The sequence below is a fragment of the Perca flavescens genome, chromosome 2 (genome assembly GCF_004354835.1).
Source record: "Perca flavescens isolate YP-PL-M2 chromosome 2, PFLA_1.0, whole genome shotgun sequence".
NCBI classification, from domain to species: Eukaryota; Metazoa; Chordata; class Actinopteri; order Perciformes; family Percidae; genus Perca; species Perca flavescens.
This window is the reverse complement of record NC_041332.1, coordinates 1,957,876-1,973,369: the sequence shown is the minus strand read 5'-3', so window position 1 is coordinate 1,973,369 and position 15,494 is coordinate 1,957,876. Positions and strand designations below refer to the sequence as shown.

General features: G+C 42.1%; 1 protein-coding gene across 2 annotated transcripts; it reads right to left on the bottom strand.

Annotated features, from left to right (window-relative positions):
- Positions 1-501: 501 nt before the first annotated feature.
- LOC114564429 (myosin heavy chain, fast skeletal muscle) lies at positions 502-14,863 on the bottom strand. Of its 2 annotated transcripts, none has more exons than XM_028591764.1 (40): positions 14,689-14,863; positions 13,973-14,194; positions 13,754-13,897; positions 13,499-13,655; positions 13,385-13,412; positions 13,201-13,297; positions 13,002-13,094; positions 12,853-12,916; positions 12,673-12,771; positions 12,483-12,586; positions 12,184-12,322; positions 11,953-12,071; positions 10,853-11,002; positions 10,585-10,755; positions 9,454-9,757; positions 9,263-9,327; positions 9,070-9,157; positions 8,814-8,931; positions 8,607-8,730; positions 7,877-8,013; positions 7,538-7,793; positions 7,212-7,454; positions 6,174-6,350; positions 5,952-6,097; positions 5,768-5,858; positions 5,282-5,671; positions 5,068-5,194; positions 4,855-4,973; positions 4,572-4,768; positions 4,072-4,255; positions 3,184-3,349; positions 2,920-3,044; positions 2,508-2,816; positions 2,205-2,408; positions 1,963-2,088; positions 1,710-1,880; positions 1,498-1,602; positions 977-1,072; positions 724-855; positions 502-609 (listed from the first exon to the last, which is right to left on the bottom strand). In XM_028591764.1, exons 2-40 carry the CDS (start codon positions 14,177-14,179, stop codon positions 589-591), a joined length of 5,793 nt encoding a protein of 1,930 aa, XP_028447565.1. In that variant the 5' UTR covers positions 14,180-14,194; positions 14,689-14,863; the 3' UTR covers positions 502-588. The 2 variants fall into 2 exon arrangements, with proteins under 2 accessions (XP_028447565.1, XP_028447574.1); XM_028591773.1 differs by having other exon boundaries at positions 14,694-14,863.
- Positions 14,864-15,494: the final 631 nt, after the last annotated feature.

Sequence of the window (15,494 nt, the reverse complement as noted above, 5' to 3'; positions counted from 1 at the left end):
CATTAATAGTGGGGTAACTTCCTGATACAAACGTGGGTCCATTAGCCCCTGCGCTAAGCTATTCAGCTGATAACGCTACTCTACACTAACTCTCCCAATGTTCGACCCACGTGAAAAAAGCTTCTGGGGGGGTGTTTGGCTCGAGGTCATGGTGCAAAGGACCCTAGGGTGTAATACTCCGAACCATCACTTTAAGCAATGCATTCATCCAATGTGTTTTCTCTCCAGAAGAGAGAAAAACAAATTTACATATATTGGATAAGGTCAAATAAGTCACTTGAAGGTAGATTTAAGCATTTGGTCACCTGGTTTAGGACATCTGATTAATACCAGATATTAAGGCCATGTAGCCAGCCATTTAAATCAAATTTGTGGACTTTTGTTGCTAAAGCTTGGTCAGCTGGGTCATATATTACTACTTAATACAATTGTTTTTACTGGAAAGCCACTTTTCCCAGTCTAACACTTCAATGTAAAGGAAAAGAAGCAGGCAGACAGCAATTTAACTGTGACAAGGAAACCATTTATTTTTACAGCACATCTCACATCATATTATATGATTAGAAACAGCTGATCAGGCAGTTTTCTTTATTCAGCTGCCTCTTTACCCTAAAAACACAAATAAAAAAGCATTTAATCAACTTTATTTCAAACAAATCTAACTGTCAATCATAACTTTTTTTAAATTACATTTTAAATGTACGTCTTTATTGGTATGTTTACCTTGCCAGAGTCACGGCTCTTTGCTCTCAACTTGTTGACCTGGGACTCTGCGATGTCAGCGCGCTCCTCAGCCTCCTCCAGCTCATGCTGGACCTTCCTGCACTTGGACAGATGAGTGTTGGCCTGCTCCTCCTGAAAAACATAGAGATTGACATTTTTAATCTCCTAAAAGCCCAAAGGTAATCTTCAACTGAAATAAATCTGCCACAGTACCAAGCTTTCAGTGTGGTGTAAATGTATATAGTGCCCTTACCGCCTCCTCGGCATGCCTCTTGTAGGCCTTGACTTTGAGCTGCAACTTGTCAACTAGATCCTGCAGCCTGGCAACATTTTTCTTGTCCTCCTCAGTCTGTTAAAGTTGATTTAGAATAAATACATGTTTTTGTAATAAATATGTTAAAGGTCCCATGGCATGAAAATGTCACTTCATGAGTTGTTTTTTTTAACATTAATATGCTTCCCCCAGCCTGCCTATGGTCCCCCAGTGGCTAGAAATGGTGATAGGTGTAAACTGAGCCCTGGGTAATCACAGAAATGGTACATCCTAAGGAAATCTCATTGTGGGACTGGCTCTAGTGGCTGTAATTCCGCACAAAGGCTGACTTTCGGGAAAGAGACTTCAGATCCAGTATTAGGGGACCACTAAGGTCTATATAAAAGAGACTTCAGATACAGTATTAGGGGACCACTAAGGCCTATATAAAAGCATCAAAAGAGCACCATGTCATGGGACCTTTAAGTTGATTTGTATGACAACTATCAACGTGACTGTACCTGATAGGTGAGCTCCTTCACCCTCCTCTCATATTTGCGGACACCCTTAATGGCATCTCCTCCACGTCTCTGCTCAGCCTCAACCTCTGCCTCCAGTTCACGCACCTTCAATGAACAATAAGGCAATAAGAATACATCTTTTTTTAATAAGTTCAGCTCTGCAAATTCTTTCTTTCTTTCTTTCTTTCTTTCTTTCTTTCTTTCTTTCTTACCCTGGACTCAAGTTTCTGGAGCTGCTTCTTGCCACCCTTCATGGCCAGGTTCTCGGCCTCATCCAGGCGGTGCTGCAGGTCCTTAACAGTGACCTCCAGGTTCTTCTTCATCCTCTCCAGATGGGAGCTGGTATCCTGCTCCTTCTTCAGCTCCTCAGCCATCATAGCAGCCTATACAAGAGACAGCATAACAATAATAATTTTGAAAATACACATTGGAGTGAAAGTAAGAACAATTCAAATGTAAACCTACATCGGTGATGGCCTTCTTGGCCTTCTCCTCTGCATTCCTTGCTTCCTGAACAGTGTCATCCACTTCACCCTGGACCTGGACCAGGTCAGACTCAAGCTTCTTCTTGGAGTTCAGAAGGCTTGTGTTCTTAAAGGCAAAAAAAATGTAGGCATGTTAGTCATCACATGTCTGATTTCCCCATGTCACTTAAAATGTCATTAGATTTTTGAATTATTATATAAGAAATGACTGGGCTTGTTCACCTGAGAGTGCAGAAGTCCAACACGCTCACTGGCGTCCACCAGCTCCTGCTCGGCGGTTTTGCGACTTCTCTCCGTCTGTTCCAGAGCAGCTCTGAGTTCCTCGATTTCAGCTACCATCAGACCGTTCCTGCGATCCACCATAGCAGCTTGTTCCTTGAACTCCTCCTGTGCTCTGACAGCATCATCAAGGTGCAGTTGTGCATCCTAGAGAAGAAAAAAAATCAGGACAATATCCACATGAATGCCAAAATGTACTGCATGTACTGACCATAGTCTGTGCAACAACTCTGTGTCTAACAATACCTTCAGCTGCGTCTGCACATTCCTCAGCTGCTTCTGGGACTCAGCAGCCTGGCGATTGGAGTGGCTCAGCTGAATCTCCATCTCATTCAGGTCTCCCTCCATCTTCTTCTTGATTCTCAGGGCATCGTTCCTGCTCCTGACCTCAGAATCCAGATTGCTCTGCATGGAGTCAATCACCCTCTGGCTGTTCCTCTTGATCTGCTCCATCTCCTCATCTTTCTCTGCCAGCTTCCTGTCCACTTCACCCTTAATCTGGTTGAGCTCCAGCTGGACACGCAGGATCTTAGACTCTTCGTGTTCCAGCGTCCCCTGATGGTATCAAAGAATTACATATTAATCTCTGCCTTAAAACCTTATTAAAGTAGATTTTTCCATGATTTTTTTCAGTAGATGTCCCTAGAAGAAAATGTACCTCAGCCTCTTCAAGAGCCGTCTGGATCTCAGACTTTTCGGTCTCCACCTGCTTCTTGGACTTCTCCAGCTCATGGATGCTCTTGCCAGTCTCACCAATCTGTTCAGTCAGATCTGAGATCTCCTCTGCATAGAGATACATGTGTTTTTTATTGTTAAGCCTTACAATGTAAAATATAAAGACTTTATTCCAACACATGTTGAATACAATGTAAGAAATACATGTGTTGAATACAATATAACTGTTGCATAATGTCGAACTCACGTTGAAGGTTCTTGTTTTCACGCTTCAAAGTCTCCAGCTGATCCAGAGATTCCTCATAAGAGTTCTTCATCTTGAACAGCTCAGTGCTGAGAGAACGAGTCTCCTTCTGTGCTCCCTCGAGCTCTGCCTGACCCTCCTCGTACTTCTGTTTCCACTCTGCCAACACCTGAATAACACCATTGGTTATGTGGTGATATGAGGGAAAATAAATATATCTTTCATTGTTTGTGTGGCTTGGCAACACAAAAGTTAAAGCTCCCATATTAAGCTCATTTTCAGGTTCATAATTGTATTTTGCGGTTATACCAGAATAGGTTTACATGGTTTAATTTTAAAAAACACCATATTTTTGTTGTACTGCACATTGCTGCAGCTCCTCTTTTCACCCTGTTTTCAGGTCTCTGTTTTAGCTACAGAGTGAGACATCTCACTGCTGTAACATCTTTGTTGTCAGTTGCACATGCTCAGCAGCTAGGTAAGGACTACATGAGCTAGCTAGCTGTTTCTCCAACTTTGCCCAGTACAAGGCAGGATTAGCCGGGAGACTTCTTCTAAATGAGGGCACGTAAGGACGTGTAAGTAGTTCTATACAATTTATTTTGTAGATTAGGGTGAATTTGTGTGTTGTAACAGTGTTTTGCCATTGAGAACGAGCTAGCATGCTAATGGTTAGCCCCCTAGCCCCTTCGTCTCGGCTAGTGCCGTAGAAAGCCGTGCAGATTTTGACCAGCTCACCAGGAGACTGAAGGCAGGACACATTCAGAAACCGTATCTCACTCAGAACACCATGGATGGATTTTCCCCAAGTTTGTATGTGTGTGGAAGCACCAGAGACACAAAATAACACCCCAAATCCCAGAAAAAAAAAAAAAACTTTAACAATGCTACCTTGTCAAAGTTCCTCTGCTTCTTGTCCAGGTTGGCAGCCAGCCCATTGGCCCTCTCCACATCAATCATGAGGTCCTCCACCTCACTCTGGAGCCTCTGTTTGGTTTTCTCCAGAGAAGCACACTTGGAATTCACCGCCTCAATCTGCTCCTCAGCCTCCTGAAGACGCTGAGCCAGCTTTTTCCTGTTGGAAGAAGGTAAGATTAGTTTCTACTATGAAGTGACTTAAAGCCTCAGTAACAATAATCTGCAGCGTGAGTTCTTGAGTGTTGCATTGTTGTTTGTTTGAAGCCTTAATATTCTTAGAGTAGCGAATATTTCAAAATAACAGGTTTTGGAAAGGGGGATGGGCAATTTATAATCAGCCTAGTGTTGTTATAAATAGCTAGTTTTTAAAGATCTAGATGAACACATGAAGGCAGAGCTGTAAAATGTTTGCTCCAAAGTTGAGTTGTGGTAAAATGATACACCGGCCATTGAATTGTTTGAATGTTACTCACTTGGATTCCTCAAGCTCCTCAGTGCGCTGGATGGCATCAGTTTCATACTTGGATCTCCACTGAGCCACCTCACTGTTGGCCTTGGACATCCCACGCTGCAGCTCAGCCTTGGCCTCTTGCTCCTCCTCAAACTGCTCCCTCAGCAGATCACAGTCATGGCGGGCTGATTGCAGTCCATGGGCAAGAGCATTCTTAGCCTGGTGTAAGACATATGATTGAATTTACAAAATTCCTGAATCCCAAACTAATAACACCAATGCACACTTACTTAAATGTTTCTTACCTTAACCTCCTCTTCAACATGTCTTTTCAGCTCCTCAATCTGCTGTGTGAATGCCTGTTTGCCTCTGGTCAGCTGGGAGACAAGAGCTTCTTTCTCTTCAACTTGACGGCAGAACTCACCTTGTGTGAAAGATGCCACGATGCATTAATTTGTGTCACGTTTCTCAATAACATACACAACAGATCATTAACTGACAGCTTGTACTGTAGATACCATTTTCTGTCAGGAGACGTGCTCTCTGTGCACTCGTGTCATTGATTTGACGGACATTTTCATCATTCTTGGTCTTCAGTTCGCTGAGTTGGTCCTCTAGAGTACGGCACATCTTTTCAAGATTTCCCTAATGAGTAAATACAGATGAGATCAGTGATCAGATTTTTTACTATACTGATTTGGGTAATAACAAAACATGTAATGCATTGTGTACCTTTGCTTTAGCAACATTCTCCATGTTGCTGGAGAGGTCATCAATCTCCATCTTGTATTCGCTCTTTTCCTTCTCAAGCTTCTGCTTCACACGCTGGAGGTTGTCGATCTGCTCTCCCAGCTCAGCAACGCTGTCAGCCTGCTTCTTGCGAAGAGCAGCAGCAGTGGCTTCGTGCTGCAGAGTGGACTCCTCAAGATCACGACGGAGCTTCTGGAACTCGGCTTCACGCTTCTTGCTCATCTCAATCTGAGAAGCAGTGGCACCACCGGCCTCCTCCAGCCTCTCACTGATCTCCTCAAGTTCCCTGGAGAGGTCAGCTCTCTGCTTCTCAACCTTGGCACGAGCAGCACGCTCAGCCTCAATCTCCTCCTCCAGTTCCTCAATACGAGCCTGTCCAACGTAGATATCATTTCTTTCAGTAAACTGTCACTTTTAATACACAAAATTGGAAATATCAGAAATGTTTTCTTTAAAACCATATGTCACCTGGAGCTCCTTGATCTTCTTCTGAAGCTGAGCACCAAGTGACTGCTCATCTTCAACTTTGCTAAGGAGCTGACTGATTTCAAAGTCCTTCCTGTGAGAAGTTTAGATGAAGTACATAGAGTTCATGCAGTTGACGACAAATTATATAAGAATGATTCTTGTGTACAAATTCAAAAACTGTTACTTTTTAATTTTCTCGTCCGACTGCTGCTTCTCATTCTCGAGATCCATGATGGATTCCTGGGCCAGTTTCAGATCACCCTCAAGCTTTCTCTTGGATCTCTCAAGGTCCATACGGAGCTTCTTCTCTTGCTCCAGAGAACCCTCAAGCTGAAAAATACGATTCATTTTTAATCATCAAATTGATCATCCTGCTTTGCCAATCCAAGGGACTTTGTAATCTTACATCATCCACTTGCTGCTCAAGCTTGGTCTTGGCCTTGGTCAGAGTGTTGACTTTGTCTTCCTCTGCCTGCAGGTCATCAAGAGTCTGCTGATGAGCCTCCTGAAGGGCTTTCTTTTCCTTGGTCAGCTTAGCAATGCTCTCATCCTGAGAGGCCATCTCCTCAGTCAGGTTCTTCACCTAAATGTGCAAGACAAATCTTGTCTTTAAACTGTCATCATTTTAATCTTACTTGATATGCTGGACAGATTATTACAGTTTTTCCTCTGGATTCTGTTTCAATGGCCAGGTGGGGGAAGAGTTAACGTTAGGGTTGAAAATTAGTGAGGGTGCACTAGTACCTACGCTACCAGCCTGTAACAGCAATGAAAAATAGGAAAGGAAATGCCTTTCCATTCCATTCCATTATGTTGTGTTCTTTCTCTCGAAGAACGAGTCTTTGGGTGAGAATAACATGTGTTTACTACTGTGTACTGAGTCCATTCAGCTTGACATATATCAACCACAGCTAATGAACAATTCCAGATAAATAACGCATTTAGCAGTGCCTGTATCGCATCACATTTTTAACATAACCTGGAAAAGTTTGAAACAGTAAGTGAATACATCTCCTGCAGCAGGGGTGTGGCAGATGGACTGCAGGGTGCACACACTTCTTTTCTCATCGGGGTCAGAGAAAAGTAAATTTAATATATTCAGTCACCGTAATGGTATTTTCTAAGCCTCTGTGGCTGTTCTATTCCACGGGACCTGCGTGAGCGTGACTTCCATGAGAATTAGCCGTCAAGGTTTTTGCCCCTGTTTATCACTCTGCATGAGGTGAAAATGCTGTACTCGTGCTGTTGTTTGGTTGTCATGACTTTGCGATTGATTGACGTCTTTTCACTGTTTCACCAGTCGCTCACCCTCAACCTCAGCTCTGCAGTGTCCAGAAATTTGGATTTAACGAAAAAGTAAAATTCTGAAGCTGCTTGGCGTAATAATTCTGCAGCGGGGGTCCCCTCCAGAATGTATTTAGCGGGAAATCTATTATACACAAACCTTGTTCTCTGTGGCATGTTTCTCTTTTTCCACTTTGGCCAAGGTAAGCTCCAGGTCATCAATATCCTTCTTGAGCTCAGAACATTCATCCTCCAGCTTTCTCTTCTTGGCAGTGAGCTCAGCATTGATTTCCTCTTCATCCTCCAGTCTCTCAGTTGTCTCTTTGAGTTTGGCCTCCATCTGAATCTTACTCTTGATAAGTCCCTCACATCTCTCTTCAGCATCATTCAGATTGTCTGATTCCTAGTTAATTTTATAAAGATAGATGTTAGCACATCAACTTTGAAAAATATGAAAAGCACAATTTTCTGTCGATGTGTACTTACAGATGACACTTGCAGCAGCAGATCATTCTTCTCCTGCAGAAGGGACACCATCTTCTGCTCCAGATCCTTCTTCTTGGCCAGGGCAGCAGCCAAGTCAGTTTTCATCTTGTCATAGTTCTCCTTCATATTTGCCAGCTCCTTCTCAGTTTCAGCAGTCTTCAGCAGAGGTTTGATCTTGTAGTACACCTTCATCCATGGCCAGTGTTTGACATTCATGAATGAGCGGATATTGTATTGGATGGTATATATGGCTTCCCTGCGGACAAGAAGTAGCTGTTGTAAACAATATCGTTAGTGATTTGTAATACCATGATTCAGAATGAGCTGTTTTCAACATGCCTCCTCTCCGTCATCTTTACAAACTCCTTTCTCATGACATAACCACGGGCCAAAGCCTGAGTCATGGTGACCAGAGATGACAGTTTTTCATCTCTCATCTCCTCAAGGACACCCAGCAGACCGGCCTTGAAGAACACCTGATCAAACACAAAATAAAAATGAATGTAGGATGAATACTGAATACTTCACAGTCTGTAAAACAAAAAAACATTTTCACCTGCCCCACGTGGTCCAGGGCTTCTAAGGTGAAGGTCTTTTGATAATGGCCACGTGCAGGCTGCTCTGCCTCTATCCAAACACCCATCTCGTAAAATATGGACGCTTGGTCAGGTGCCTTTGTCGTTCTTACTGACGCTAAAAGTCTCCTTTAGCGCTTTAAGTAAACGCGCTTGGTCGGGACTATTGCCATCCATTTTGAAACAGTTATGTTAAGGAAAAGGTCATGGGTGGGCTTACAGTTCCGTGACACGCGGGAACTACGGGACAGTTGCGTTTAGGAAATGGTCGTGGGTGTGGGTACGGTTCTGTGACATGCGGGAAGAATGGGACAGCTGGGTTTAGGAAAGGGTCATGGGTGGGCGTACGGTAAGAAAAAAACAACTATAACAAGCGTGACAAGCGGGACGCGAACCCCGGTCTCCTGAGTGAAAGCCCTGTGTTTGGCCCATCCTCAACCCCCTAACCACTTTGGTCATTAATCTACAGTAAAATAAGAGAGCAAGGTGTTTACCTTTGTGTGTCCGAATTTGTACTCGTCATGTGGAATATCAATTGACCCAAGCAGCTTCTCTGAAGCCTTCTTGTTGTCAATGAACTGGCCCTCGGGGATGACGCTGGCATTCAGCACCTTGTACCTTTTTCATGAGAGTTAATGGTCAGTGTGAGCATTTTCTTCTAATAATCTTTATCAAAATGATATTAACATATCCATTAATACCTCTGCTTGAAGTCAGCATAGAGGATTCGGCTGGGGAAACCTTTTCTGCAGATTCTGATACCCTCCAGCACACCGTTACACCTGAGCTGGTGGATGACCAGGAAGTTCTCCATCAGACCTGTAAAAATACATTTCTTAATGACTTCTTTGAATAAATAGACTTAGTTAGTTAAAAGCAGCACAAAATGAAGGAAACCATATTAACAAAACAAAACCACTCTTCAAATAATCTCTTGAGATGATGTTCTCTATGTACCTGGAGTCTTTGACTCATTGGGAATCAGGCAGCGCACAAAGTGAGGATGGGTGCTCCTCAAGTTAGTCATCAGCTTCCCCAAGTTCTCCTGTAGATCCAAAATGGTGAGTCTTATGACATGTAATCAATTGTGAGTTTGAACATAAACTCAGCTATATATACATACATATATAAGATACATTTGCAACATTACCCTAAACTGTGAAGACACAGTCTGCATAGAACCACCCTTCTTCTTGCCTCCCTTCTTGGTAGCATCTGTTGATATTTTGAATTAGACATGTTTCGTTAGGATGACAAATACATTAACACCCGCTACAGTTACTTAAACATATACAGTATAGCCTAAAAACATGTTTTAGTTTACTGTAGTTCCTATCATACCCTCAATGACAGGAGGGAAGCAGAGAGCCAGTAGTTTCACTGGGGATTTCTGGTACAGCTGACAGACGGAGTCATTCAGTGGATCCTTGTTCTTGTCCAGCCAGCCAGCGATATTGTAGTCCACGGTACCAGCGTAGTGCACCAGGGAGAAGTGGGCCTCAATCTTGCCTTTCTTGGGGGGCTTAGGCTTCTCAAATGCTTTGGTTTTTCCAAGATGCTGGTCATACAGCTTGTTCTTGAAGGATGTGTCTGAGGCCTTGGGGAACATGCACTCCTCTTCAAGGATGGAGAAGATGCCCATGGGCTGGAAAAAAGTGGGAAGAAGTATGTAATTAAAGGGGAACTATGCAGCTTTTTTAGCTTAATTTACCTTAACTGAACAGCTTCGGAGCCATTGGAATGGTTATATGACTTCTTTCGAGTTGAATGGTGGTCATCTCGCTTACCCCTAGCGCCTGTGAGCGGAAAAACCACAATTGCAACTTTCGGCCAGCGAGCCGCTGGCATCAGCGTCAGGAAGTATTGCGTGATATCAGGTCTCGCGATGTAACAAATTGCTACACGGCACTGTACACATACGCCTGTTCAGGAACCGGCTAACAAGGTAGCGATGGGGTTTTTCACACTATCGTCATGGCTGAGCCGGCAAAAAAGAAGCAGAAAGCTAGGAAAGCATTGTCGGAGGAACAGAGAAAGAGGAAACGGCAGACTGACCGAGAGAGGAGTCAGACATGAGTAAACATAGGATCTACCAAATATCTATTCCGAGGCTGTAGGGGGAGCTCTATAGAGAAACCTGTGAGCAAAAAGAGAGAAAACAGCGAAGAAACTGCCAAAACTGCATAGCACCTCTTTAAACCCTTGTGTAGACTACACAAGGGTTATGTACTTCCATTTACTTTGTTGAGAATTGCTCTCTAAACCTGGTCACTTGTAAAGTAAGTAAGTAAAGTTTATTTCTAGAGCACATTTAAACACAGCTTAAGTGACCAAAATGTTGTACAAAAAAGCACTAAGGTGCTGTATTAACCCTTTCTTTTTTCCTTTGGGTCACCGGGACCCGAAAGACAACACAAGGGTGATAAAGTCATTCAAATTAAGAAAAATTATATATAATCACAAAATGATTACCTTTTCAATGAGCTCAATGCAGGCAGCCAAGTCCATGCCAAAGTCAATGAACTCCCAGATAATACCCTCCTTCTTGTACTCCTCTTGCTCCAGGACAAACATGGTGTGGTTGAAAAACTGTTGCAGTTTCTCATTGGTGAAGTTGATGCACAGCTGTTCCAAGGTGTTGAACTGTGAGGGGACAATTAACCAGTATAATCTCTCGCAGGGCAATAAGAATGATTCTGTCATCAGTATCAGTTTCTGAATTGTTGGAAATGAAGCTTACGTCAAAGATTTCAAAACCAGCAATGTCCAGGACACCGATGTAGAACTGTCGTGCTTGTTTAGTGTCCAACATCTCGTTAATACGAACGACCATCCACAAGAACATCCTCTCATAGATAGCCTTGGCCAGGGCTGTCACTGAGTTCATCACCTGAATAAAAACAAGGATGTGATTTAACATTTTTGTAAAAATCATTAGTATTGTACCATGGATGTATAATAAGAATGGCCAGTACCCTGTCACTGACATTTGCACAGAGCGGATGGGATTACTTGACATAGTGGAATGATTTTACCAAGGACAGCAGCGTGAACGCAACGATTAATCACTCTGACTAACAAAAACAGCATCCTTTACTTCTCAGCCTTTCTCTAACTGGCAATGTGTTGGCAGTGTTAGAAATAGGCCTAGTCAAAACGTCCTGCATTCCGATGTCTACTTAAAGTGAAGAGTAAAAGACAGGAATTATCAGCAGAATGTACTTACATACTTTCAAAATCATGCAGCATAGAGTAATGTTGAATAATTTTGTGAGGAAAAATCTTAATCTGCAATGTAACCAGTAACATTTCTCTGTCAGGGAAATGTAGCAGTACGTTTTCCTCTGAAGTAGGACACAGTAAGTCAGAACTGCAGTTGAGTTGCCCATTTTTAAGTTATTTATTGGTACAATGATTTAGGATTGAAACATATCCTATATTTTTCATATGTGAAAATCATAATAAATCTATAGCTGTTTGTGGCCCTTTTACCTTGGGCCAAATGGCAATGGTAAAGTTTGCTCTTGATATTTCCCCCCCTGAACCAGTGTATTTCAAAAGTGTTTCTGACCATGAGAAGCCATGGTTTGGGTATGTGACGCAACTATGTCATGGCAGGTGTATTGCTCAGGACCCAAGGAAGAGCAGTGTGAGCATTAAATTGATTGTATGAGGGATTCTCGAGAAAGCTACAAGCACCACTACCACAGGCCAAGCAATCTGCCTGAACAGGCACCTCACTAGTGAGGTAAATAATACAAAAGATCTAATAATAAAAAATTACATTTAAGATGGTCTTAGACTTATTTAAATTGTAGGATATTGGTAATTCATATTTACCTGAGGTACAGTCTGTCCCTTGGTGACATACTCATTTCCGACCTTCACTCTGGGGAAGCACAGAGCCTTGAGCATGTCAGCGGAGTTCAGACCCAGCAAGTAAGCAACCTTGTCAGCCTCTGAAAATAGTTCAGAGATTTCCATCATGATGTAAATCCACACCAGTGTGATTAAGAACCTCATTACTGTTGGTCCCAAGCTATTCACTTTGAGCTGACATTAAACACTCACCCTCTGTGCCATCAGGCTCAGCCTGCTCCTCACGCTGCTTCTGCTTGAACTTCATGTTACCATGGTGGAGCACAGCACCAGTCATCTTGTAGATGGCCATTTTCTCGTCATGAGTGAAGCCCAGGATATCAATAGCGTTCTGAGTTCAAAACAGGTCGACACAAAAACATATTCACTTTAGGAATATAGTTACGGTTGCTAAGCCATGATTGGCCTGTGGCGGTTTTCGGGCGTGGCCTAGATCAATTAGATTTAATGCAAAAAAAAAATAATTATATTTTGAAGTGAAGATCACTCACATCAGTGGCTTCCAGCTCAACTTTGTCATCAATGCTGGCCACAGTGATCTGACCCATGCTACACATGGGGAAGTCGTAGGGGTTGGTTGAGATGAGTGCCAAATCTGGAGATCCAAATAAGAGTGAAAATGTCAGAACATTTGTTCCATATGAAAAGAGGTTAAACAATGTGCAACACCAATGTGCTTACCAATCAGCTCAGGTATGTGGCCGGTCATCATCTGGAAGAAGATATGATAACCTCTTTCATCAGAAAGCTGGTATGTCACTCTTGACTTCTCCAGCAGATCTACAAATATTGTTCATAAATCACAGCCTGGCCAATTCTCAATTCCAGTCATTTGCATGTACTATGAGTATTATTACTCACATGTCTCAATATCTGCACTTGCCAGTTTGCCAGTTGCGCCGAAATGGATTCTGATGAATTTACCCTGTTTGGATCAAAGGATTTTTATTGTCCCTCCACATTGGCAATCTGTAACAAGACCTCATGTGTAGACATTGTTCCATACTTACAAAACGAGAAGAGTTGTCATTCCTAATAGTTTTGGCGTTACCGTAGGCTTCTAGGAGGGGATTGGCTGCAATAATCTGATCCTCCAGTGACCCCTACAATCCAGGTTTAGAATTAATGTCAAGAAATGACTTCATTTTTTCCCCTGAAAAAATATTCAATAGAGTAAGAAGCCTGAATTTTAATCATAAAGTAACATACCTTTGAGTCGTCCTTCTTCGGTCCACCAACTGCAATAGTTGCAAAGTACTGGATGACACGCTTGGTGTTAACAGTCTTCCCAGCACCAGATTCTCCACTAGGTATAGACACAGATGTATAAGATTTGATCAAGATATTTAACTTTGTTAAACAAAGTCTACAAATGTAAATGTAACAAACTCACGTGATCAAGACGGACTGGTTCTCCCTATCTGTTAAAGAAAAAACAAAATAATTGACTATGATTTACTGCAACAGAAACTTCATGTACTGATAAATTGTTCTGGTAATGACTTACCAGTTTGCATGAACTGAAAAGCGTTGTCAGAGACGGAGAAGATGTGGGGTGGAGCCTCCATACGCTTCTTGCCTCTATAGGCACTTACACATTCAGAGTCGTACACTGGGAGCCACTTGTAGGGGTTCACGGTGGCACAGAACAACCCAGAGTAGGTCTGAAAGTGATCACAGAGATTCAACAGTTAACTCTATGTTTTCTACAAGTATGGCAATTTGCAATAGTTTTCTTTTCTCATTATTCAGATTGTCTTACGTAGATCATCCATGCTGCATAACGCTCTTTGAGGTTATACAGCACAGAGGCTTCATTGAGATGGGTCATCATGGCCATGTCCTCAATCTTGTCATACTTGGGAGGGTTCATTGGATAGACATCAGCTTCTTTCACTACTCTCTCCTGAATAGGACATTTGTCACAATGAGAACTGATCACATTGATTCTCCCAGTTGACTCTGATTTCATGATACTAACCTCCTTAGTGTCCAGGGTTTCGACCGTGACTTTGTCACCATCTTTCTTGATGATTTTTCCCTTCAAGTACAGCTCCTTGACATCAGCAACGTAGCAGGCACTCTTGGCATCAAATGGGGCACTTTGAGCCTCAATTCTCTCCCTTTCTGGCTTACGAAGGTAAATGGCAGCTTTGCCATAAGTGGCCATCTCCGCGTCCGTACTCATTGTGGCGGCTGATTTCTGTTAGATAATTACAAAGTCAGTGCCATCTTCCAGTTTTTAAGTCCATGTAATTAAACTTTTGTGTTCACTGCTCATTTATATCATGGGTAACGTGTTTTTTTCTAGAGTATTTATTTATAGTACGGTTAATCATGTGTATGAGGTCATGGGCATGAGGGAGGTGTGTAAGTGTGCATATTTTATATTTTATCATGGATTTGTAAGCTGCAAACCTGAGTGCTCCAACCAAGTTCAGTTGTGTAAAAATATGCAATGACACTAAATATCTATCTATTTATCTTAAGCAGCACTTAACATTTTGATGTATAGGAAACTTATCCACACTGAAACCATGTTTTCGTTTCGTTATAGGTGGGCTTTGCTCCCAAAGTGACTCAATCCTTTTTACACTAGGTTATTACTGCAAATAAATACTAACCTATTGTTCCAGATGTTCAATAAATGAGTCATTTTGCACATGTATTAAATTCTTATAAAAAAGTTGTCCTTACCTGACCTCTCTGTCAACAGTAATCACCAATCCTTCTCAAAAGGTCCGGTTCTTGTTTTTTAGAGTAGGTGTCTATTCAAGATGAACTCAATAAATGTTTCAAATGATCTCAAGCTGACGAGAACATAGCCACAAGCAGGAGCTCCCAGGTCTTCTCTGTCGCACGCTGTATCCACGAGGAGCTTTTATATTAAATCATTTTGTGATGACACCCCAAAAGTTAAATGTGGTAAGCATACCAAATTTGGTATCACAGATAGGCAGATATTTGTTGTGATTAAATATCCTGTTTCAGGTTTCTGCCAGGTCTTGATTTGATTTTTGCTTACTCAGTTATGTAATTAAAGTTTATTGGACGCTCTGGAGCACCCCCTTGATTTAACAATTTAAAAGTTTAAAAATAGGACTGTCAAGCAATAAAAAAAATCTAATTCATTACATGCTTCATGATTTATCTAAGTTAATCTCATATCAATATTAAATATTAAACAAAAATCTAAATCAAATCAAATGGATTTTGGTAGATGAGAACTAGTGTGTGTGTGTCTTTATTGGGTTTTGCTGTCATTTATGGTCACGTTTCTTTCCATTCCTTTGATCTCTTATCACACACACACACTCACACTCACACCACGCACACACACACACACACACACACACACACACACATACTCACACCACACAAGCACACACACACAAGCACACACACACACACACACACACACTGAGAGAGAGGTCCAGTGACAATTTGGCAGTCTACTACCTTGTTGCTCTCATTACTCACGTTTCATTTCCAGCTTGCTGTGT

Coding starts and splice junctions, on each gene's coding strand:
- LOC114564429 (XM_028591764.1), bottom strand. CDS start 14,179: ATGAGTACGGACGCGGAGATGGCCACTTATGGCAAAGCTGCCATTTAC. Junction 13,413..13,498: donor TTTTCAGTTCATGCAAACTG/GTAAGTCATTAC, acceptor TTTCTTTAACAG/ATAGGGAGAACCAGTCCGTC. Junction 2,409..2,507: donor ATGTGCAGACGCAGCTGAAG/GTATTGTTAGAC, acceptor TTTCTTCTCTAG/GATGCACAACTGCACCTTGA.